We start from the raw sequence: 25000 nt of genomic DNA, 5'->3' as shown, positions 1-25000 counted from the left end.
GGAAGATGGGAGACCATCACAGAAAGAAACCCAGCAGGAAAAAAAACAGTACATTTTCAGACCACTGAAAGATCTTGACTTCCAGGAAAACTCAAGCTGCTCCTTTATGAACCTAATCTGCTTTTTTGTTCCTCTGCAGTCACTGCTGGGACTTGAGAGCAGGGAAAGTCAGGTAGAAAAAATAATTCCACTTCCATAGTGAAGTGGCTAAGAATGAATACCAGGGAATTTGTTAATTTTTTTTTGCCCGATCTAGTCACAGCTACCTTCAAGTCCCACTGTGAAAGTTCACATTTAATAAGGTGTGATTAACAAGTGCTCAAGGAAGCCAAAAATTGTATGTTATGAAACGAAGGAGAGATCTGGCAGGAAGGAAAATACAGGAGAAACCACAGATAGAATAACCTAAGTGACAAGGAAATTAGTGGATGCCTGGAAACTGGGACTCAAACTATGTTTCTTTGTATGAGTTTCCCAAGCTTGCACACATACAGAGTTTCTTTTTTTTTTTTTTAATTTCCATTTAGAGTAAAATTGAAAATTCAAGCTTGATATATTGAATTATAGCAGCGTTGCTTTTATGATGTTTCCTAAATGTACATTTCTACCAATTTACCCTGTTGGTTCAAAGCCAAGCTTGATGAGAACTCTGGGCTTTGAGCTGTACGTGTCTTTTGGCTTTGAACCTCCTGCCTTGACCTCCAGCCTTTGAACCTCCAGCACTGAACGTAGAGCTGGGAAGCAGCTACCTACCACTTGGAGCACAAATTTGGCTATGAAGGGGAATCCCACAGTGTCAGTTGGGAAGATACTTGCATGATCAAGTCACTCACTCAAATTAGCTTTAAATCCCACAGCATTCTTTACCTAAGAGCTGCTCAAACCCCAGTGCTTCCAGAAGAAAACTCTCACGGGTGAGGTGGGAGCTTTCACAATGCTACCAACCACCCAACTGGATGCACCAGATACTCCTGCCTGTGTCCCTGACTCATCCCAGCTGTCCTGCTGAGCTCACCCAGAGCAGCACACTTCTGTCCCTTTGCTAGTATCTCTATACTGGCTAATTCTGTACCTCGGAGACCTCAGCACCTTTTTTTGTCCTCACTGAGCTGCCCACACTGTCTCAGTCCCTCCGTCTGACTTACTTTTCCCTAAACATTGGCAAGCCCGACCTTTGTCTTGTTCCACTTCTCCAGGACATCACTTCTTTTCCATTATTTCAAATTTCCTGACTTTTTTGGTACACACTACATTTGATGCCCACTACACTCTTCTCACCTCACAGCTGTGCTCCATCCAGTTGCCCAGCACTTTTCCTCTCCTCAAACAGAACTCAAGCACCTCCACTGCTTCTCATCCAGATTTGCTTCCACCCAAGGCTGGGTGATGTGCTCATCCCTCAGTCTTTGCCTGCTTTGCTCATTCTTTGCACGTGGTTTTTGTTCAACACTGCACCTCCTGCTCATGCTACCTGGGGCCTCCCCCCAGCCAACACATGTGTTGTCTGGCAGAGAATAATCCATATTTTATAAATCAATTTAGAAGCGAGAAGATTAAAATACCTCATATTTTCATATTAATTTCTATTATTACTAAAAAGGCTATACTAGAGCTATTTAGTCTACCATATTCATATCAAGGATTCAGTTTTGATCTGAGGGAACATGACAGCTTGAGCAAAGTTCTTTGTTCAGACACCACACAACATACCTTAGCAGTGCACAGCGTGCAGCTGTTACAACACTAATTGAAATATGTTTTTAAATGTATCAGGTTTCCGAACATTTGTGGAAGAATTATTTTTCTTTTCCTGTGTGCAAAAGCCAGTATTTCAGCAATTTAAAAGTGCCTAATCCCTACAATGCATTAGTAGGCTGTAAAATAAAGCTGAAGTCAGTTATTTTACACTGAAGGTGAAGAGAAGTCTACAATGGTAGGGGGGTGGGGAGAACCTACCACTGTAGGTGGATGGGGAGAAGCTGCAGCTGTAGATGGATGAGGACAACCTAAAATTGTAGATAGTCTTGGCAGTCTTCTCAGCTTACACACATTGTCATGCAGTGGTGTAACATAAGTGGAGCAGACAGGTCAAGAGGAAGCTGATTTGAACATCCTACCCTACAGGTTTTACCCAGTCTCTTCTAAGATGGCCTGTGTTGTCTATGCAGGATGGAGCTAGGAGAAAGATACCCAGAGCAGCTCAAAGGAAGGCTCAAGAAATACTTGTGTGTCATCAGGTGGATACCTGACGTTGCCATATTTTGCAGTGAACCTAAATGATAAATGTGTCTCAAACATATAAAGAAAATGTTTGGGTTTTTTTTTTTTAACTCCACCATCTGCAAAAAGAGGTTCCCACAGGGTCAGCACTCAGTTTACAGAGGGGAAATGATAACTAATCTGTTTTCAAAGTCTCTAAAATTGCATTTCTGTTAAAACAAAACAACAACAGAAAAAAAATCTTCAACAGTATCTCTGAATCTTCCTGGGCTAAAAGGATCTTAAAAGCTACACTTTTCCCATTTTCAGTGGTATAACAGTCATAAGACATTAGATCATAAACTGTCATTGGTTCCAGACTAAATATCACACACCTTTTGCCCAAGGCGAGTGGGTGTTTTTTTCTATGGGAGGGGGCCAAACAGAGATCCCACTCTTTGGAGGAGAGAAGGAAACATTTTTGTGACAGTTTGTTTTTACTTTTTTAAAGGCAGGTCTTTTGAAGCTGCTTGGGGGTTTAGATGTTAGATGTAGCCCCAATGGATCTGGATTAGCAGCCAGAGCACAGCGAAGCGGTCAAAGGTGCAAGATAAATGCAATGTATATATAATTGCCCAAGCTGCACCTGTTCTGATTTGAATAGGGGACCTTGTCTACCAAAGAAATTTCACAAGCACAGTATATATCCCTTTTTTTTTTCCCCCCCTCTTTATTTCAGTATAAAATGGGGAATTCTAAACTTGTATCAGAGTAAAGCAAGAAAAAAATAACCTTTAAATAGCATGTAAATTTTTTATGAATTGAGCTCTAAATAAAGAAAACTCCTGAGCTGGGAATTCAAAATACTAGCCAGACAAAGCTGATTTGCTACCAGGCTCAAGAACAATATTTAGTTTACAGAATCAATCTGGAAATAAAACTAGTGCTTGCATCAGCATGAAAGCTACAAAAATAAAAAAGAGGTCTTAATAAAATATACAGTGGAAAAGGAAAGGATGAAAGAACTAGCACAGCTATGAGGCCCTCAACAGCCCACACAAGTAATAAAATAGAATATGATGTAATATAGAACAACAATGAAAGGATTTAAAATTTCTAGGTAGGATTCTGAGAAACTATTTCCAGCTTTTGTTGCAGAGCAGGCAGGCTGCAGGTTTCCTTGTGAGGCTGTGACAAAGCTGGCGTGTGGCAGACATGGGCCTTCATGATGGCAGAACTGATGCTAATGTTCACCTTCCTCCTGAATCAGCCCAAGGCAGAATTGATGACCAAGGAGGGCTGGATTACTACCCACGAGCCAGAATATTTCTCTGTTTCTAGATGCTCCATTCTGTTTGCTCGCCTGTTCACTTACCCACTACTCTTCTCCCTCCTTATCTGCAATGCAAAGATTTTTTGGTGCAATGGCACCAATGCTTTGCCATCAAGGCAACCACCTTCTTCACCTTTAGTAAGGAAAGCATCTGCAACCTTGTGCTAAACAGCTTGGAGAAATCTGAGATTAGACATGTACAGTATCGGCTCAACAAATTTCAGCCTGACCCAAGTTAGGATGAGTTCTTAAGACTTCAGAAGCAAATACTGTGAGCACTGAATTCCTGTGCCACCTGCCATGCTCTGCATCCCAAGTACAGTGCTGCATCCCCTGGTTTGAAAGAAATTTGAAGCTTAGGCTCTAAAATGTACACATAACTTCTCTTAAAATTAAATGGCATCCTCAAATTAACTTGGCAAGATTTGATCCTGCAACAACTGGTGGCCTCTACCCTGAATTTCAGATCAGCCAGAACCAATGCAATTAACTCATTGCAGCAACACAATAAATTTTCCCTCTCCAAGTGAAGCTAGAAACTATTGCAGAATACTGCTAATGCTGCATAAATTAAAAATCAGGGATTGTGACATTTGGGCCCAATGTTTTACTGTGCTCAAGCCATGGCAGGCATGGTGTACAGAGGTAATCACAGAGCTTGCTTGATCTGTGGCACCATAACCTTACCAAAAATTCTTGCGTTGACGCAAACAGCCAAATCCCATTATTCTTTTTGCCCTGGAGGGAAACTCAGCTCCCTGCAAAACCTATGATATTCCTGTTTTCTCCTTTACAACAGCTGGTGTAGCACATGATTATGGGAGCTCATGTAATTTTACCTGCCTCTGTTGTTTTTTGCTGCCAATATTTTCTCTGAGGTAAATATTTATCGGGAACATGGCCTCTGTCTGACTTTTAACCCTCATTCTAGCACTGCTTGCAATAGGTATGTGGAACATGAGAAGTTGTGACAAAGAAAACTCTGATTGCTCAAATATCAGAAAAAGAGACCTAAAAAAGCAGAGATTATTTTAGGGGTTTTTTTTACAAAGGAAAAAGGACATTGGTATACACAACATCCACTATTTGTGCTTCTCCAGGAAAGACAGGAAGTGTTTCAATTCCTCTTAAAATGTTTCTAATGAAGTAACAAGGGATTGTGATCAGCTGGTCAGAAAACACACTCAGGAAAGAAGCTTTTTCTCTTTCTAAGGTTTCAAAAAGGTGATTGAAAACCACAGGCCTACTCTTAAAATGACCCCAAATGCAGAAGATGGTGTCAGCTTTCAATTCATTTCCCTCCACTGAACTCAGACCACAGTTTCACACCTACGCTATTAATGCAATTACAAGCTTTTTCCACAACTATCAAATTAATTTGAAATTCACTTAAGAGTCATGCTAAGCCATTAGCCAAAGTCCCCATGCAGTGTGCCTCCTGAAGGCTGTGAATGGGTTATGGAGGCTAGCCCAGCCTGGGTCTCCAGAGCTCCCAACTACCTCGATCAAACATTAGAGTGATGTGTGGAGGCTCCATAAAAGCAAACACCTCCTTAATAATACTTCACACTTTATCTAGCAATTTTCATTGCAGGATTTCAGCATGGTATCATTTCCCTCTAGTTCAGGGATGGATGAAGCTGAAGGAAAGATGAAGCAATTTGTTGAAATTCACAGAGGAAATCTCATGGCAAGGCAGAAAAGAGCACGGCACGCTCTGCGCCTCTGCCACAAGATCATCTGCTTCCTGGCTCTAAATGCCACCCTCAAGCTTGAGGATGTGCTGTAGGTCCAGTGTATTAAATATGACACCATATACATGTTCTGGATCATAAGGCTGAATCCCATAAAATTGATAGACCTAGAGATGAGAAGCTGAAAGGAACGGAGCAAAGAAGGAGGAAAGTCCCCACGCCACAGCCATGGGGTGTTTCTCAAGGCAGTAGGTTCCCGTGCTACTTAAGGACCATAACATGTTTTTTGCTTTTCCAAATGCAGTTTATTTTGCAAATCAAGGTGATTGCACACATTTCAGCTTGTCAAATTTTCAGCCTTTCAGCCATATGTCTGTCGATCTTATGGACTACCAACTTTACGGGATTCAACCATATGTCCAGATCCCAGTATATATGAAGGCCAGTTCTAACATAAGAGCTTTACAGTAGTAGTGCAGTAAACCATAATGGTTGCAGATGGCTGTAATAAAATCATTCAGGAGAGAAAAGGTGCAGGGACATAAAGCCTTCAAAGCTTCTTCTACTGAATAAACAATCTGATCTGAATAATCTAGTGGGAAGCACATTCCACCAATCAACTAGTTGATCTAGTCCAAAAAGTTGCTTTTAATTTTCTTTCCTAATCCATGTATTTTAACTTCCTTTTTTATCTTCCTATGTGCAATTAACTTACATTTTGGAAGAAAAGTATAAGAAGGAAAAATAACAAAGTGGAGATTTTTTTTTTTAAAGGCACAATCCACTTCTGAATAGTAAATTTTTCATATGTGGAATGCCAAATGGTTATGTGCGGCCTGGAAGATGTATTTATAATAGAGAGGTATAACGTTTTTACCATCACATGGTGAGATTGAAGGATGATGTGACTTGCTTCATTTCCTGAAGTGGGACTCAGCTTTCAAAGTTAAGGCAAGTTTCCTTCTGAGTAAGCTTTTTTCTAACTCTAGGAAGTTGGAGTTTGGTTTATGTCCTGCTGCACAATAATTCACATGATAATTCACATTCCCTTTGTCTAACTTAACTTGATATCTCTATTATTGGGGCAGCTCCAGTCTGCTTTTTCCCTAACTAAAACATGCTCTGCTGATGCTTCCACCACCTCTGGGCTGAGAGTGGGAAGGGAGTCCTGCCTGTGAAGAGAACCACAACCAGCATAGGTGCATTGAAGGGTCTTTTTCAAACCAGAAATATTTTTCAAGCTGACAATCCACTATGAGCTTTGGCAGGCTTGCTTGAGCTAGACAACAATCAGTCCCTACACAGGAAAGAAGGAAACCTTCCCTGGATATTCACTGAGAAGTAAAGAAGCAAAATACAACCTGCATGTAAAGTCACAGGGAGAGCAACCCCCATGAGCTGTTTACTTTGAGATAACTTGGCCAGAGCCAGCTCTCACACTGCTAACGTCAGTGGAAGTTTTTCTATTGGATTAAACAGTGCAGGGTCAGATAGTGTCTAAGAAACAAGAAATACACTGTCACTCTTCCTTCCCGTGCCAGACTTCATGTTGACCAAGTTGCACTCCTTTCTGAGTGCCTTCTTGGCAGAGTGCTAGCCCAAGGGCTTGTCCTGCAAGATGCTGAGCACCATGATTGCCACCATGCTCAGCATGGCATTTCACCTAGCACCTGCTGAGATTCAACCCATCACAACCAACAGCCCTTTCCTGAGCAATAACCATTAAAAAAAAAATCTAAATACACTGAACTGAGCCAAAGATACTATTTCTTCCCCGTTGAAAGCCTCAGCACCTGCTGTTTTTTTAAAAAAAAAATCTAAATACACTGAACTGAGCCAAAGATACTATTTCTTCCCTGTTGAAAGCCTCAGCACCGGCTGACCCTCTCACTGAACAAGTGTAGCCATGAAAGCCTGTGAAGAGCATAGCATAGACCTCAACCCTCCCCTCGGCGCGCTCGGCCGCTTTACCTGTGTGCTCGTATTTGTGTCGCAGCAGGGAACTGCTCTTCTGGAATGTCTTGTCACATAAGTCACATGCGTACATGCCACTTTCTGTCTTCTTGATCTTCTTTCGGGACAGACAGGAGTCGGAGTCCGTCATGTCGTCGAGGCCGGACATGTAGTCTGGGGTTCCATCAAGCAATTCTCCCTGCGAGGGAACCACCCGTCAGCGACACCCGCTTCCACCACCACTCCTTCCCACGGAGGAACCAACCACCCCAGCAAAGTTAAAATCAGGTCTTAGCTTGGAAATCCATTGGTAATAAAACTACAAAGCCACAAAAATGAGGCTGGAGCACCTCTCCTATGAAGAAAGGCTAAGAGAGCTGAGGTTGTTCAGCCTGGAGAAGAGGGGGCTCCAGGGAGACCTTTTTGTGGCCTTTCAATACTTAGAGGGGGCTTAAAAGAAAGATGGGGACAGACTTCTTAGCAGGCCCTGTTGTGGTGGGACAAGGGGTGATGGTTTTAAACTAAAAAAAGGGGAGATTTAGACTAGATATTAGGAAGAATTTTTTTATGCTGAAGGTGGTGAGACACTGAAACAGGTTGCCCAGAGAGGTGGTAAATGCCCCATCCCCAGAAACATTTAAGGTCAGGTTGGACAGGTCTCTAAGCAGCCTGATCTAGTTGAAGATGCCCCTGCTTATTGCAGAGGGGTTGGACAGGATGATCTTTAAAGGTCCCTTCCAACCCAAATAATTTTATGATTCTACAGCTGATGGGAACTGTGGAAATAATTAGGAGCCTCCTACTTCTCTGCTTCCAACCAACTTTCTGTCTTGGAGAACTCTGCAATAATATGACTTACACAAGCAAACAAGATTTATGATGTCAGTACTAAATATTTTCAAGGAGTGGAAAATGCAAAGGGAAGGCTCTTCATGGGCAGCAAAAGGTACTGTAATACTTTACAGAGGCAAGGCTAAGCAACAGCCAAGAGATCATTCACCTCAAAACACTGAAACTTGGATATATTCTGTTTCTGTAGAAAGGTTTTAATTGAATTTTATATTTAGGTACAAATGTTATTATTATGCAATCCATTTAAATGTATGTCTCCCCACTAAAGGCCTCAAGCTATATTTTTATATTTAATTTTGTAATTTGAAATAGGGAATATTAATAACACTTTTTATCAATGTTCTATCTATGTTAAAACAGCCTTCAGCATTAAGCAATAATGAATGTGGATCAGTAAATTATTAAATTTCTTGATATTTATTTTGTCTTGATCCAAAGAGAGTGCAAACTTGCATGATAACATACATTTCCATTTGCTATCACACAGTTCGGTTTTCTTAGACTAGGTTTGCACTAATTAATATTAGAGAAGATTAAATAGGCTTAAATACATTTACAAAGAGGGCAGATGTACTGTAAATTGGAATAGTGGAACAGCTGTTATGGAGGTGCAGTGCTATTTATGCTCCTATTGTACAAAGAGGGATTACAGCCTGTAATGTAAAACCATACCTGATTTTCACATTTGAAACTGTAACACATTTACTAGTCAGTAAAATCACTAATAGACCATAACAGGACATAGGGGAACATATACAAATGTAAGGAAAAAATTTTAAAAAATTAAAGAGTATCAATCTGTAATCAGTTAATCTCCTTTGACTAAACTCTGTACTTTATATCTGAATACACCCAGCAAAAAGCTATAAAAGTATAGGACTTCTATAGAGCAGCTCTTTGCTACAGGCGTGGAAGCAGTGAAATCCTTTGCTTCTCATGTATTGACATGGGGACAACCCAAGAAAAGGATTAATGGTTGTACCCAGGCACGAAGAAGTGCTGACCTAGATTAGGTGTCCACAGAAAGACTTTGTCTGTGATTAAGGGCCCTTAGTTGGTACCTCTCCAAATAATTTTGTTTAATCTCTGGGTTTTTTCGAAGCTGTTCCAGATGACTGGTGGGGATTAGAGGGCTGAAGGAAAGGGCTATGGTGAAGCAACATGTCAATGTTTCTCATCCTCCAGACATTCATGAGAAGAGAGAACACTTTCCCATGCACTGTGCACCAGCAATATCTCAAAAAACACAGATAAGGAAGCTTCGAGGACCTTCAATGGTGATTCCCAAGAAATGTCCCACTGTGAAATGTAGCTATGCTCACTGTGAAAGGAGCCCTGCAGAGATCAGTTTCCCCACAGAGTTTCCTTTGTTTCTTATGTTATTGCTGGGTGGGATTTTTCATTATTGTTTTTTAGATACAATTCTCATAAGGAATGACTGAGTTCTTAACAGATTAGAAACACAAGCATTATGCCTAATCAAAGTATTAATACTGCTTTTGCGTCCAAGTAGAGGTACTCCTAAGGTAACTGCAATTTGTTCTCCTACTCCACTGCATTTTTGCAACTTTAGACTAAAATACACCCTTGTTGGAAATGTTAAATATAAATGGGCTTGTTGTTCTGTAAGAGAACATGTTACAAAATACCAAATTCTAGCCTTTCAAAAGACAAGGGTTGCAACAATTTACCTGAAATCCTTGTTTCCGCTGGTACTTTCTCCTTTGCTGCATATCAGCAAAAGTAGCTGCTCCAGTTGGGTAAGTGTAGGCCATATGTGGTAGGAAGCTCATCTGATCTAGTCCTGGGTAGGGTCGCAGCCCAGGAATACTGGTCTGGACTGGTGGCATAAAAGTGGCTGGGGGAAATGCGCTCTGTGGTGGAAGTGTTGTGTATAAAGGTTTGGCACTAAAGGGGTTCATACCAAATACTGGGTTAGTGCTTTTATCCAGGTTATTTGAATTAGAAAACTCCTTCTTGATAAACGTCAAGTTCAGTGGCTCATCTGAGTTCTCAGATGATGAAGAAACACTGTTGTGTTCTAAATTTACACTACTAGATTTTGTTTTGTTCTTTGTGGCTATAATACTTTTGGGTTCCTTCATTTGTTTTGGTAAAGACAAGTCCAAAGGCTCAGCCTGAAGCTCCTCAGAAGAGAAACTGTTTGGAGTGTAAGAACTACTGTGGGAGTTTTTAGAAGATGTGGAAGAAAGATTTAAAGGAGAAGGAGTATTGCTCCTTGAGTGGTCCAATTTATCGACTGGCTTAATATTGGTAAAATGAGGAGGTTTTGTTAGCCTGAGAGGAGTATCACAATTAGTAACACTGTTATGGAGTTCAGCTATAGATGGTGAAGTTATAGAGTCCACAGGCTTTATTGGAGATCTGGCTGACAAAGAGTCCTTAGTGGGAGTGTTGTTGGTGGCAGCCAGCGCCACCTTGGCACTGGCCCTTTCCAGTGATGGTGACCTGGAACTTGAGTACTGATAGACTTTCCTTTGTTCAAACCATTCCTTCACAAATTCCTGAGGAAGGCCAACAGCAATGGAAATTTTCAGTAGTTCATCAGAGTTGGGTTCCATGTTCATAGCATAATATGCTTTAAGTACAGACATGTGGTCCTTGTATGGGTTGATGGGGCTAGTCATTCCTTTCTCAGAAAGTACTGATGACAGCAAGAGGGTTTGCTTATCAAACACTCCAGGTTTGTTGGGAACCATGTTCTCGTGAGGCTGAAGGACTGCCTTGATTTCTTCGTTCATTTTACACAGGTAACGCTCATGCTGATGCAACGGAATGGGACCAGGAAAGCTTTCTTTACAGAACTGGCATGAAAATGGAGTGGATACGTTATGGTTCTCTATCATCTTATCTTCAGTTACCAGGTCTATTAGGGTTCGCAGCTTCTCTTTTTTAATGTTATTGAGCTGCCTCCTTGAGTCTGTGGTTAAGCTCTGGAGGCAAGCTTTGGCTTCATTGACTTTCTCTAATGTATAGTCAATAATACTTTTAGTGGCACCATTATGACTTACTACTGGAAGACCCACGGGGGGAATATTGGGGGAGGTAACTCCTTGTTCCTCAGCTTGAGGGCATGAATCCTTCATATGGTAAACCTTCAACTTGGAGATCTCTTCAGCCTTGCAGTCCATTTTCTGCCTGGAAACCGTGTTGTCCACAATCTGTAGGACCTTCTGCACCTCACTTAAATTACTGCCTACTGCAGGAAACCCAAGCAACGGTGCTTCCATCCCTACACCTAAGTGCTGCATTGGACTTTGAGCAGACGCATGAACTCCTAAGGGGCTGGTTGCTCCAAGTCCACCATTCATAAAAGGACTAGTTGCACTAAACCCATGTGAGGCCATAAGAACCTTATATTCATTGAAATCTAGTGGTTCTGTTTTAATTTTCAGTAGGCCTGTTTGTTCAGACATACTAAGTGGTTTGCCATTCTCCAGCTTGTTTCTCAGCTGTGTGATGGCTGAATTAGTAGGAGAGGAAGATACAGAATTAGGAGAAGAACCCGTCTTGATATTGTTTCTCATTCTGCCATTTACAGAGATTAAACCAATACACTTCTTGCTGCTGATGTGAGAACTGTAGGAGCCCGAGTGGGAGAAACGTTTCTTGCAGTTTGGACACTCATATGGTTTTTCACCTAAAATGATAATTAAAACCAAATGTTAATTATCATTGCTGCTCCTAGAATTGCAAGCAATTGCATTTGATACCCAGCTGATCGTCTCTGTATTCACTTTTTAATAGTGAAGAAAGTATCAGTCCTCTGAATATGGCAACACACCACACATCACCACTGCCTTAACCTATTTCCTCTTTCTACAGGTCTTGAGATCAGTTTGGAGCCATGATCTCCAGCTGGCAACAGCTGCAAAGATGTGAGACTGGCTCCAGACTGACCTCTGCAAGTCGCAGGTAGGCACCCTGTGGCAAAGGGTGTCAAATCAAATCCAGACTTTTCAAATTTTGTTTCTCCTTCTTGATTTTTTTTGTTTGGTTGGTTTTTTGGTGTGTTGTGTGGGTTTTTTTGCTCATTTGTTTGTTTTTGTTGTTTTGGTTTATTTTGGTTTGCTTTCTTAAAAAAAAAAAAAAGGAATTGTCACTAGAAAGGAGCACAGTATGAGAACCTGAGTCCTGATGTTAGGACCCCTATGTCTCCACAGGCAGAGGTTTGTGTGTAGACAGAGCCTGGTGGCATTTTGTGTGCTAAATCAAGCACTACATCAAGCAGGAGAGCCAAAAAGGAGGAGTCATTCAACAAGAGATGCTCTGCGCTTACTTGTTATCTGAGAACATGAGCTGTATTTCACTTGGGAGGACTTTTTGTTATGGAAAATATAATGGACTCTTCAGGGTCCGACTGCACAGAAATGAATGAACGCTTCTGAACTCCAACTGCCAAACAAACAATCTATATTATTTGCAGGAAGCTTTACTATTTCCAAATCTTTCAGCGAGACCGTGGTATTAACAGCATGATAAATGAGGATGACTCAGATATCACTTCTGAAATACCTTAGTAGCTCCAAAAAGCCAGAAGCAGAACTGTGTAAATTTTAAGCAGTCTTTAAAAATCAGCTAATTAAACAAAATGCAAATGAGCACACCAGCACCTCCGCTACTCACCACTGTGAATTCGCAGGTGTTCCTTCAGATGGTGTTTATATTTGAAGGCCTTGCCACACTCAGTGCATTTGAACTTGCGATTGCCTGCTCCTTGGGTCAGCATTTGGTGCTGGGAGGGGGGGAAATAAATAATATACCAACATGAATTTTATGCAAGAGAAACCATGAATTTCCAGCTTAAAAAACAAAACCAAAATTAATGTGGCTCTGAATTTATCAAGCGGACCAAAAGGTCTGCATGTACATTTATTTGTCTCATCAGTGTTGCAATAAAAATCAAAATGTTGGCAGTAAACCGAAACAAATGAGAAAGTACTTTCACATGAGCATTCGATATTTGCTTTAGAATTATTTCCTAAGTCTCTCATCAGAAATGTGTTGCTTTAAGGTATCTTATGATGAGAGAAACTGTTTTATAAGAAGATTTGTGGCTCTTAATATTCCTAGCAGATTTTGAACATGTGGGACTCTACTTGTTTAAAAATTCTGTTTACTGCATGTGTAGGAAAGACAGAAACACCGTAGTTAGTGACATTTTGTGTAAGATTTAATTTATTATCAAGCAGAAGAGACTGCATCTTCGGCAGGAGCTGCTGCTGGAAGTGTTTTTTAAAATCACAGAGCAGCAGGGAAGACTCGAGCTACCTATCGTGCCATGTTTTCCCCCGATGCACTTCTAAGGGGCGAGGGAAAGTTGCAAGTTAAAAGTGGCATAAAGATGTAATCAAAGGCAGCTGACCTTTTTTGTAACAAGCAAGAAAAGCCTCGTGACTTTGAATTTGGAGAGGAAAAAAACCCAAACAATAAAAAAAATTAATAATAGTGCAGCCAACCACTCTGAGTGCTCAAGGTAAGGAGGTCAGCCTATTTTTTTTGTAGGCAGCCACAACACAAAAGCCTATTGCGGGAGCAGGGTGGGGGGTGAAGGGGAGAGGGGGGAAAAAAAAAAAGAAGGCAGCGCCGAAACTGTATGACAACTGCGAGGGTGTGCTGCCTCTTCCCACATTCCTGGCGAGACAGATGGTGTTACATGGGACACAGGGAGGTTTGTTCAAACAGCAGCAACCTTCAAAGATCAAGCAGAGCCCAGCCCGCCGCGCGCCATTGAGGGACCCGCGCTCATATGTTGCTGAGTTGCATAAACAAACAGCAACAGCTGTTTTGTCTCCCCCCATCGCCCTCCGAGGACTACTATAAACTTTAGTTGTGCCACTGTTAATATGATACAATCATTTTAATTTACTAATTGTAAATGCCATGAGCAAATGAGGGGACTTTTCAACACCAAAGCTACCATTCATAATGCGCCAGCACCGGCGCGCTCTCGCATGTGAAATTTCAGGCAGTTGTGTTGGATAAATATCGAGGCGGGCTGGGTTTTTTTCTTTTCCCCGTGGTGTTTTTAAGGATACGAAGCAAAATAAAAAACCTTACAGTGGATCAGGTTAGGAAAAATACACACGTGAAAAAGTGATTGTCTACTGGAAAAGCCACAGGAAGGAAAACATAGGAAAAATCACTAGAATCATTTACATTGATTGGAGATCAAGCAAAAGATGAGGGTTTCTTAAAAATGCTAATTGCAAAAATTGTGTCATGAGAAGATGTGTGTTTGCCTAACTGAATTCACTTTATGCTGAGAAAAACCTACCAAGAGAAACACAGCCAATCATGATTTTCAGGTTTTAAAGAAAAATAAATATGGCATAAAGCCTTTATAATGTGACACGATGCATGCATCTATTTATCAAAGTTTTAACCATGCCATTTGAGTTTCCCTTACAGCCCCTCTATAGGACAGGTTTTCAAAAGTAATTCTCTGGTGAGGACAGGAGCAGATTTTCTGCTGGTATGTCAAGAGCCTTGTGGCATGGGTCTCTCGCCAGGCTGTTTAGGAGCACTAGGGAAGCTCAGTCACCTGTTTGAGATACGCAGCATTTCCTTAAATGCAGCAGTGATATAATATTACATGCAACACATCGAGGAAAAAACTGATTTGATTTATTGCAGTTATGTTGCCTGGCTATACAAACGATAGCCATGCCACAATTCTAGCACGTGCATGTGTTAGTGGCACAATCACAAATGACAGCCTATATGTACTGTAGGGAGAGTTATTCTCAAAATGTGTCATTATGTTTAACAAACTATTGTACCAAATATGCATAATTTCATGTGATTGAGAAGGTTACTCAAAAAGTAATGAAAAATATTAGTGGATCTTTTAGTTATGTCTTGGAGCTCCTATTTGCAACACTGCAAAGTAAAACTAGGTGAAAAATGGAATTAAAATTGCTGAGATGTTTAATAATGTATAATTAAAATGCTACAGTTTCATTCACTTTTTGAGTAACATAAAAACGAAACTAAAGTCAAGTTAAAGTGCAAATAAAATTTCTAAATTAGAAATTAACACACTCATTCGATCGTGAACATAAGACTATTAAATCATATTAGAAGAGACCATCAAAAAATCATTTAGACCTCAATTAAAGCTATTACCATTAAAAGATCTGCATCTTCAAAATGCCATGAAAAATTAATAATGATTGCCAATCAAAGCAATATCGTTTCTCTAAGGGGTTATTACAGCAAGAAAACACTTAAAACCAGCCCCCCACCTGATCTGTCCCTGGCTTGTGTGTCACCATATGTCGCTCGAGCTGGGTGCGGTAGGCAAACGTGTAGTTACAGAGAGGGCACGAGAAGTTCTCCTCGTTCTTCTCGTGGCGGTACTTGATGTGCTCCTTGAGGGACGTCAGGCGCTTGTAGCCCCGGTCGCAGTAGGGGCAGGTCAGCAGTTGGGCGAAGGCATCTGGAGTTCCAGGTGGCAGGTCTGCGCCCCGGGATAAAGAGGGGGGAGAAAGAGGCAGGCCAAAAGGTCAGCAAATCAATGGCAGCTCATGGGCTGATTGCCCGGGATGGTATGAGAGGCATCATTGCAATCTGCTGCCCGAGAGGGAGGGACGGTGCTTCCAACCAGCATCAGCACCCACGCACACCCAGGGCAGACACGCAAGACCCACGCAGGACCCCACTAGGATATTAACTATGGGTATCCTTCCTCCAGTAGACCTGGCTGGAAAACTAAGAAATACTTTTGCTGATCAACTGGTGATTTGCATTCCAGCCCCAGCTCATTACTTTACTTACAACGTTGACCGAATCCTTCCTACTGATGCTTTTCCAGTTATTTACCAAGGCACTGGAGAGCAACAGCTCGGCTACCCCATCTTTTGGTGCATTAAAAGTCGATGAGAACTTCCCAAACTCCCAACAAGAGTGGCAGCCTTCCCCCTGTTTAAATTCAGCTCTGCTGCTCACCCGCCAAATAATACAAATTTGCTGACTAAAAAATCACAATACACTGAAATTACAGCCCCAATCTTTGCTCATGAAATTCCACTGCCGCTGCAGCTGTTCTTCGATTTTTAAGGTAAACACCCAGGCATGCAGTGCATTTATAATTGCAACAGCTGCACGAGGTCAGGATACTGGCTAAAAATGAATTCTAGCCTCACCATTTTCTTCTTGCCCGTTGGCCTCTGGAGTGCCAAGGCGAGACAGTTCCTCAGGAGCTTCAGGGTAAATAATGGCTGTGTCACTGCGCTGCAGGTACTCTGCTATGCTGACTGCATGTCCCTCTCCTTCCTCCAGTTTCCTTTTGGCGAAATATTCCTCAAAGTCCGACGTGCAATTGGCGTTCTTCACTAAAATGAGAGAAAGGGAGAAGAAAAGGGGCTTCAGTGCATCCTCCCCGTGAGCTCGGGTGGGTTAAGGATGCAGGCTGAGCTGGTGCTCATGCTGGAGTTCTGAGGCTGGGGCTGTAGCTGGGTCCTTGCCCTCATCACCTTGCTCTGGCTCCTAATAAAATTAATGCAGGCTTTCCACCAGTGTGGATGGGAAGCAGGGGCAGACTGTTAAATTAACAGGAACGGGGGCTCTATGGGGCAGGAGGAGAAGTTTATGAGGCTTGGGTAATGCAGGTAATCCTTAATCTCTGGAACCTGAACCTGCAGGGTTCTCCTGGGGGACCCATAGGCTGTAGCATGAACACAGCTCGACCTACAGGACTGAGATCAGCTGCTCCCAGATCCCACAGACCCCCAGATAGTCCCTGTAGAACCCCCAAACAGTCTCCACAGGTCCCCAGACAGTCCCTGCAGCAGAGATGGTAGATGCAGGTAGTAAAGATCACACCCACTTCTCCTCCATCACAGGCCCTGCCTCAGGCTGCTCTTCTGTGGCAGGCAAGAAAAGAGAATTGCTCACATCATCTGCCTTTTATTTTTTTTCTCTTTGAAAAATTAACTTACAATGGGAGAATAGGTTGCTTTTAAAAAAGTCTTGCTTCATAGATTTCTACAAATAGAACCACATGTTTTAGACCATAACAGGGATACCAAACCTAAAGCCACTTTTACAGCCTGTACAAGAGTTTTCCTTCTTTTCCTTAAATGTAAACCCAATTTTTTATTGTCCATGCAATGTCCATACAACATAATATATGCTCAACTACAAAACATCCTGTTACTAAAAATGTGCTTCACTCCTCTATATATGAACACTGTATGCTGGAAAGACATAAAAAAATTTGGGACATTATAGAAAAATATCAATATCATTATACCAAGAAAAAAAAAAAAAAGCTGATCATTTTCTTCCTCTTATTTATTTATTTTTATTAACAAGTCTTGGAAGACACAGCTGGTGGCAAGGAATTAAAGATATTTGGTTTTAAGTGACCACAAACAAAATGAATGGCTTATGATTGATTACATGTTTAATGTATTTCTCCTTAGGTGAAATAAGAAAAGAAGGCAATGCCATGAACTTTTCTACAGTTCATGCAAAAGTAAAATACACTATGGCATAATTCTGCTCTCACTGACACTGGGTAGAAATATGGAGCAAACTCATGGAAATCAAAATGGTTATGGCTCTATGGGGTTATACTGGTGTGTAACCACTGGAAGTGAGAGACTAACCAGCTCCTTGGTGTTTAGAAATGTGTCAGCGCTTTGCCTCAGTTTCCCACCTAAATGCGAGGTGATGGTGACAGTCAAAATGAGATGTGGCCTCTGACTGGGGCACAACTGGGAACTTGAAAGTGCCTGAAGGGCTGATCTCACCACCATCGATAGAAGTAGATATTGGTCTATGCAAACCTCATCCCTTCAGCCGATAAAATCAAATCCTCTGGCTGAGACAAATATGCCCTATTTTTAATAAGAACTGAGCAGCTTCTCAACTCCTTTGAAGGATTTTAGTGTCAGTGAACAAATGGCACAGGGCATGGGATCCCATTTTTTGAAAGAAACCTCTGTTCCTAGCACAAGAAGTTTTGTAGGGAATCACTACACGACCACAGTGCTTCTCCCTTGGTCCTTTTGTAGCTCTTGCTATCATTTGTTAGTATCAAGAGAAGCAATCTTCTTCTCTTCCCTCGTAAAAACCAACTTCTATAGAAGGGCAGCACAAATATGGAGAGCAAGACCAACTACCTTACCTCCATTTTGTTGCTGTGAGAGAAATATAACAAAATGGTGGTCGCTGAAGTACACCTTATGCACAGGAGCATCAAATTATGTTTTTTACTTCATTTTTTTATCAGAACAAAGATGAGGCATTACTGTTTATGTAGGAAACCTGACTTTTCGTTCCTTTGTTACACCTCTATCTTCCAACTGTTGTAAGGTCATTCACCTTCCAGCCTAACACTACCCCATCTCTGGTCCTTCTCTTGGCTTGGCAACAGGTCCAAGAAAAGCAAGGTCATTTTTTGCCAGGCTCATGGCTGAGCTGTGTTCATGCTACCTATGAAGTAAGGCAAGAGAGCTTTTATCCAGAGAGGAGATATGGGAGCAGGAAGGGGAAAGGATGGGATAACTCCAAGGAAAAGCTCCATGTCTGCTCTTCCTCCAGGCAGACTAGGGGACTTTGGAGCTTGCAACTGCATTTATGGGATGGGAAATTCAAGCTGCCAAGCAAGGCCTGAGTTAATATTAGAAGCTTCAGTCCCAAACTAAAACCCAAATGAGGTTCTTTCTTCCTGACTCCAAGTCTATCTGGAAGCTGATCCAGCAGGCTGTGGAGGGCTGTTGTGATATTACTGGCCTTGGCTTCCTAATTCTTTGGATTATTTAGCTTCTATGTCTGTGCATGCAATCCAGGAGCTAAAGCAAATGTTTATGTCTACATTATAAACCCCTAAAAACAAGGGGATTTAGTGGAAAAGCTGACAGATCCGTAACTGAAACAATACAACCAGTGCTGCAACACTGCAGATTAACATCAATAGCAAAAGGTGACCACGTGTATCTGGTTTCCCACCAGTGACATTACTGACAATTCAGACATGGCTGGAAGCTCACCCAGTGTTACTAAAAAGACTCATCAGATAACCATTAGATTTCTCCCTCAATTTCTGGGGGGGAAGGCTTGCTTCCCTGCCCATGCCCTAATTTGTTTTCCATGCAGAAAGTCATGTTCCCAGATTCCTCGTGGGCTAAGGCTGCACACACATTGCACATCCCCTCCTGTGAGGCAAGAACTTCAGTGAGATTGACGGCGGGTGACCTCACCAAATAAGTATTTTTTTAATTAATTATTGGAGCCTGGAGAGCAGAAATATTTTCAGCTCCAAAAGCTGATGTGGTCGTGTCACGCAGAAATAAAACGCATGAAGGAAAGCTATCTTTGGAGGCATTTAGGACCTTTCAAGATAAAGCGAGAGAAGGGTTCAAGGAGCTTGGGAGACCAGTTATTTTGTGTGGGAAGTCATCCTGTGAGATGGTGATAGCTGCCCTTAATCGCAAACAAAGCTAATAAAACCACAGCCTTCATTAGCCAGGAAGTGAGAGGCCCCCATTAGTACATACAGATTACAGCCTGAAAATGGTCTGTCCTCCAACCTGCCAAGTTTTACTTCTGTTTTCCTCCCTCCAAAGTTTTTTTTCCCCCTTCTTTAAATTATATTAAGAGATCCTTACTTCAAGCTTGTCAGATGTTAATATTCGAAACCAGGAAAATGTTTTTCTGTTTGTTCACAGGGAATTTGTTAATTTTTGTCTGCACACATCCCAGCAGTAATAACCATAGCAGGTACAATAAAATAGACCAAAGGAATTAATTCATTTATATTTTTAAAACCCTTTCTACAAAACATCATTTTGTCAAGTGACCATTTCAGAAATCCCAGAAATATTTGCAAATTAATTTAGCAGGACCAAAGACTAAAATTTTTACTCTAGTGGTCACTTTTGCTTTTCCACTATAAAGCCTCCATGGCTCATTATAAAAATGTAGCTGATTAATGTCTGGATAACAAGATTTCTTTTTTAAGTACCACTAGGAAGTGGCCATTCTGCCAATAGCAGAATAATTTAATAACTGAGACTTTTCTTTTAGTTTTCTTTCTCTACTAATGACGTTCCCCAATGGATTTGATGTGAAAAATACTCCACAGTTGTTGCATGCACCTACAGAAACTTTGCTAGCTGGATGTAGGTGAATGAGTCTGAAGCTGTATCTCCTGTCTTTGTGCCCAGCCCAAGTCCTGAAGCACTATGAGGTCTGGTGTCAAGAGGGAGAGGCACACTGTGTTAAGTGAGAGAAATCTTGTTGGCCTATCTGGAAAAGCCCACGTTAGTCTGCAGGAAGACCCAAGTGGCTTGCTTGGACACCGGAAGGTCAATGTGGTATGGCTCTCACCGAAGACGGAGTCACTGATCCAACTTGCTTTCATTGGGTTTAGTCTCAGCCTCACTTCAGCTATTTTATTAAACATCAGTATTAAATCCCTCTACTACCCGTGGGAAAAAATTGAGGCCCAAAGCCTATAGTGAGGCTGAACAAGGAAACCATGAACATTTCCCAAACTAGGTAGGAAGGACCTTCAATGGCTCAGGTACTGACCTCTTCCAATAATGGTTGGGGCACCTCAACAGGCCAGGTGGGGGAGTATTAACTCTGCATGAAGGATGCTGCAACTCCTAACTGCCACCTGGCATTGTCCACCCAAGGTGAAAAGACTGGCAAAGGCATTTTGTCTATCAGATGATTCAGTATGACTAAATAATCTGACCTCACTCTTGAGAAACTACAGAGACTGTAGCCATTACAGCAACATGTTCTACCATATCCATCCAGGCACCAGTCTCCACTGAAAGAGGTGGCTCTGAAGGCCTCAGTGATACAAGCCCTGAATTAAACACTAGCAGAGGACAACTTGTAATGGCTATTTGAGCAAACTGCCCATTGCAGCAAATAGCATCTGGAGGGAAGAGGAAGCTGGGGCTCCTACACAGGACACTTGGGGATGAGATAGTGAGAGGCAACATCCAGAGCGGCATTTTGCACTATAAATGCAGTCTAGCTAGATGCAAAGCATTATCTGAAGTGTGAGTTTGCAGTGCATCATGCTGCGTAGGGTCAACCTTTATGTTTTCCCCCAGAAAACATAAAGGACATAAAGGTTTGAGGAGAGTCAGGACACCCCACAGACCCTGGGCAGAGCTGCTGGCACGGCTGTGCAGGGGCTGGATGGCTCCCTGTCCTCAGAGTGATGCCATGAGGCTGCAGTCAAGAAGGCAGCAGAAGCCATCAGATACTGTAAGGAAAGGGGCTAAAAGGACATGAAGTCTTCCCCCTCGAGCAGACCACATTGCAAGTATGAAAGAGTCAGGGCCTGTTACGGTAAGGGAAATATGCGCAAAGGAAGTCACACGGACTGATAGGGGACCTCAAAGGCTCTGGTAATGGTAATTCAGATAATCATCAAGGCTTATTTCTAAATCAGACATCTTTTAAAGTCCTGTTTCTTCAAGTGCTATGCACAATTTGTCGCTTTATTAATGTCCCTTGGAAATAAAAAAGCTTTTAAAATCCATATGTACCCAGTTCTGTATGGCAACATCGTTAAGTATATATGTAATGATAAACTGTGCCTTGGTGCCACCCTCCTTTCATGCATAATGAATCTAATGGATGAAAAAAGCAGTGACATAGTTTTATTTTCCTATTATTTTCTCCCCTCAAGAATTATAAAGTCAATCTCTTGTGTTACTTAATAAGAACATTGGGGTTTTATGTGGGTGTTACAAACATTAGGAAAGTGTGAGTAATAAAATCCTTGCAAGACTTAGGTAGCACCTTTTACAGTAATATTTCTAGAGGGCGTTACCTATGAATTAAATCTCACAATGGAATGCATCAAAATGTACTTATACTAGAAAACTCTTATTTTTAACCATGTACATTAGGGCTACCTGCAACATCTGCAATCGTGACAAAACGCAAAAGAAATGTGGGGTGATGTGTGGTGTTCAGCTGTGCTGGGGATAGAGTGGGGCCTTCTGGTCTTTGGAAAGAACATGGTAAACCCCTGAATTGATTTGGATTAGAAAATAGTAACAGAAACCTCTTGCTGTTTTGCTCTGCTACAGAAAAAAAAAAAATAGGTGGCTCAGAGATGATGCCTGCTAAATATCTCTGTCCCCTTTCATGTTCCACAAAAACGTATTGTTTTCTAAGAAGAGGGGAAAGAAAGAGATGTGGAAAAAAATAAAATAAAAAGATTAGCCAGAAACATAATAATCTCATAAATATGCATTTTAAGCGTGTGTGTCTGTGTATCTATGTAAAGGGTTTATGTGTCTTGCTGGAAAGACGTTTTCAGTCTCTGAAGTAGCTTACTCTGTGCACCAGGCAAGTCTGGGGTTGCCAAGAAGGGTGCACCCCATTCTCATTATCAAGCTCTTTGTACAGTTGCTCTCATTAAAACACTACTGTATCCTGGTCCAGCTACTTTAAACTAGATGAGATTTTTTCCCTGACTGGGAAAACCTCTCCTCATGGTAGTGAAAACTCTCAGCTCAACTGGATGCAGTTAAAAGGAGTTCAGCGCTGCCAGAGGGGTCGTGAGGACTCTCACCGAATGAGATTTTTGCTGCAGTGTTGTGATCAAATTGGGGGGAAAAAATTAAAAACTAGGAGAATGAGGTAAATGTTTCCCAATTGTTAAAGTGGAAACAAGAGAGAAATTGTTTTGTCACTTCATGCACAGCTAATGCAACATGACAGAGAAGCAAAGCAATGCTCGTATCATGCAATACCTTACCTGTACCATTGTTTCCAGTGGTCTGAATTGTGGCTTCAGGCCCCATAGTGTCATAATCTTCCTTCATTTCTTCTGTGAAACAAGGATGCACACTTTTAGCATTGGCACATTATAGAACTGCTTACAAAGCTAGGGTAAGGGGGGTAGATCCTGCTAAGGGCAGGAGAGAAAAGGGCTGTTGTGGACCCCCATACAATGGCTTTGTTCAGTGGTGTTGAAGGGATGAGAACGAACTTACTTTAAACATGACAACTAGTGGAAACAAAACTATTTGTGGAGTAAACGAAGGGCTTTTCCCAGTATCAAATCTAATAAGCAATTGGGTCATAAAAAGGGATTTTTTCTTTTTTTCTTTTTTTTCTGTATTTAAAGGAAATCATCAGTTAACAGACACTGTGAGATCTATACCTGGAAGAAACTGCAAATACAAAAGGAAGATACAAGAAGTCCTTCTATCTCTATTTCTATCTATCGCCACACAGATCTGAGCTGCCGTCGTCACTTTAACCTCACTCGAAGGGCAGCAAGTATTTATATCAAGTGGTGCAGAAATGTGACAAAGTCTCAACCGTGGGCAGCTCTTCTCTGCCCGTACCATTTGTTTGCATCTTCTGTGCAATCTCCCTGTGCTGACAAAGTCTGCCTTTCTGGCCATAAATTGGCTTAATTCACATGCAAATGAGCATGGTATGTGTAGAATTATTTGCCATGTATTTATTATGGATCCGTTTGCTTTCCATGGAACCAGGAGTTCAGAGTGAGTTAAAACAGCATTTCAAAGAGCCTGGATGCAGCTCCATGGCTAGAGACAACGCTGCTTTTCCAAGATGTTTCAGCCTCAAAGAGCCTGTCAAACTTGGTTTCTTGCTGCTAATTTGTTAGTTCATGTGCAACAGGTATTCACACATACAGCCTGGTTAAGATTTAACCCTCCAGAGGGTTTTCACAGGCAAAAATATACATATATAATGTTTCTTTCTCGCCTTTTCAACTTCTAAATGCCAGCCTTTCTTTATTTGAAGACATGCACAAACATACAGTATATTTTTTTTTTAAGTGAGAGAATTTAGTATTTGAGATTTAAGAGGGAAATCTGCTTTAAATCTTTCACTGCACTTGTCAGACATAAAATGTCATAAGGCACCCAGAAATGGTTCAACGATGACCGACGAAACAAACAAACAAACCAAAAAAAAGAGAGTAAGAGAATTTCCCAGAGCCAAACACAAGCTGATGATGCTTCAGGAAGATGGATGCTGCTCAGCCAATCAAGTGATAGAATGGCAAGAAGATCAAAGCCTGCTATTAAAATCTTACTGATACACGAAGCATTAAAATTCTTATTACTCATTTTTTTGTAAGAAAGATTTTGATGAGGACAGAAACTGGCCCAGTATTAATCCATTTCCATGACAATGATTTGACTGAAGATAGGGGAATAATATAAACAGAGCACATTCTGGGTTCATTCCTAAATTTGTAATCTTGTAGTATTCTTCAGATGTCACATTCTACAAGTAATTAGTTGGTAGAATAACAGGTTCTAATTGTATCATTCTAATCAAAACTAAAGCACAGAATGACTTAATTCAGAGCTTTACAACCAGCATACAATACTGTAGTATAAATATACATGTTTATGGCTTTGAAGCTTAAAAGAAAAAAAAAATTAATGAAAGCTCTTAAGTTAAAATATGCAGGTACAAACAGATGCTAAATTTGTACAAAAGCATAGAATATGCAGACCAGATGAAAAATATTTGTTTAAACCATACAGCAGACAAGCCAGCCTTGATTCTTTTCCCAGATCTGGCATTCTGCCTCTCTAAGGATCATTTTCACGGGGATATCTTGCATCCAAAACATTTAGGAGCTCAATATGTATTAATAAAATGTTGTCAATTATGATAATTGATCTGCTGGGCCAGTCTCGCATCTGATATTTTTATTGCAGCCTACCAGAAATTTTAATCAAGGTACAAGATTTCTGAGAAGTTCAGCCTTAGATATAAATATAGTTATTGTGATTTTCTTCCTTGATCATCTCATGTGATTTCTGGTAGTAAGGAGTCACAAGCATCAGAAGTTTTCCATCTGAGGGCACAGCTACCCAGTCAGCAAGGGGAAAACAGTTAACAGCTTTTTTTTTTTTTTTTTTTTTTTTTTTTTTTTTTTTTTTTTGCATAATAGTGGTAATGTTCA

At 41.2% G+C, this 25000-nt stretch overlaps 1 protein-coding gene across 1 annotated transcript in view; it reads right to left on the bottom strand.

The window, feature by feature from the left end:
* ZEB2 (zinc finger E-box binding homeobox 2) overlaps positions 1–25000 on the bottom strand; it is a 117045-nt gene that overhangs the window by 3673 nt on the left and 88372 nt on the right. The window contains exons 4-9 of the mRNA XM_009997399.1: positions 22799–22870; positions 16200–16388; positions 15300–15514; positions 12679–12787; positions 9723–11692; positions 7198–7378 (exon numbers count right to left, since the gene is read on the bottom strand). Coding sequence (XP_009995701.1) covers positions 7198–7378; positions 9723–11692; positions 12679–12787; positions 15300–15514; positions 16200–16388; positions 22799–22870 — 2736 coding nt within the window. The remainder of the gene's footprint in view (positions 1–7197; positions 7379–9722; positions 11693–12678; positions 12788–15299; positions 15515–16199; positions 16389–22798; positions 22871–25000) is intronic.

The sequence above is a fragment of the Chaetura pelagica genome, unplaced genomic scaffold (assembly GCF_000747805.2).
Source record: "Chaetura pelagica isolate M959 unplaced genomic scaffold, ChaPel_1.0 scaffold575, whole genome shotgun sequence".
Lineage (NCBI taxonomy): Eukaryota > Metazoa > Chordata > Aves > Apodiformes > Apodidae > Chaetura > Chaetura pelagica.
Note: the sequence above shows the minus strand (reverse complement) of the source record. Positions and strands in the feature narration are given on the sequence as shown.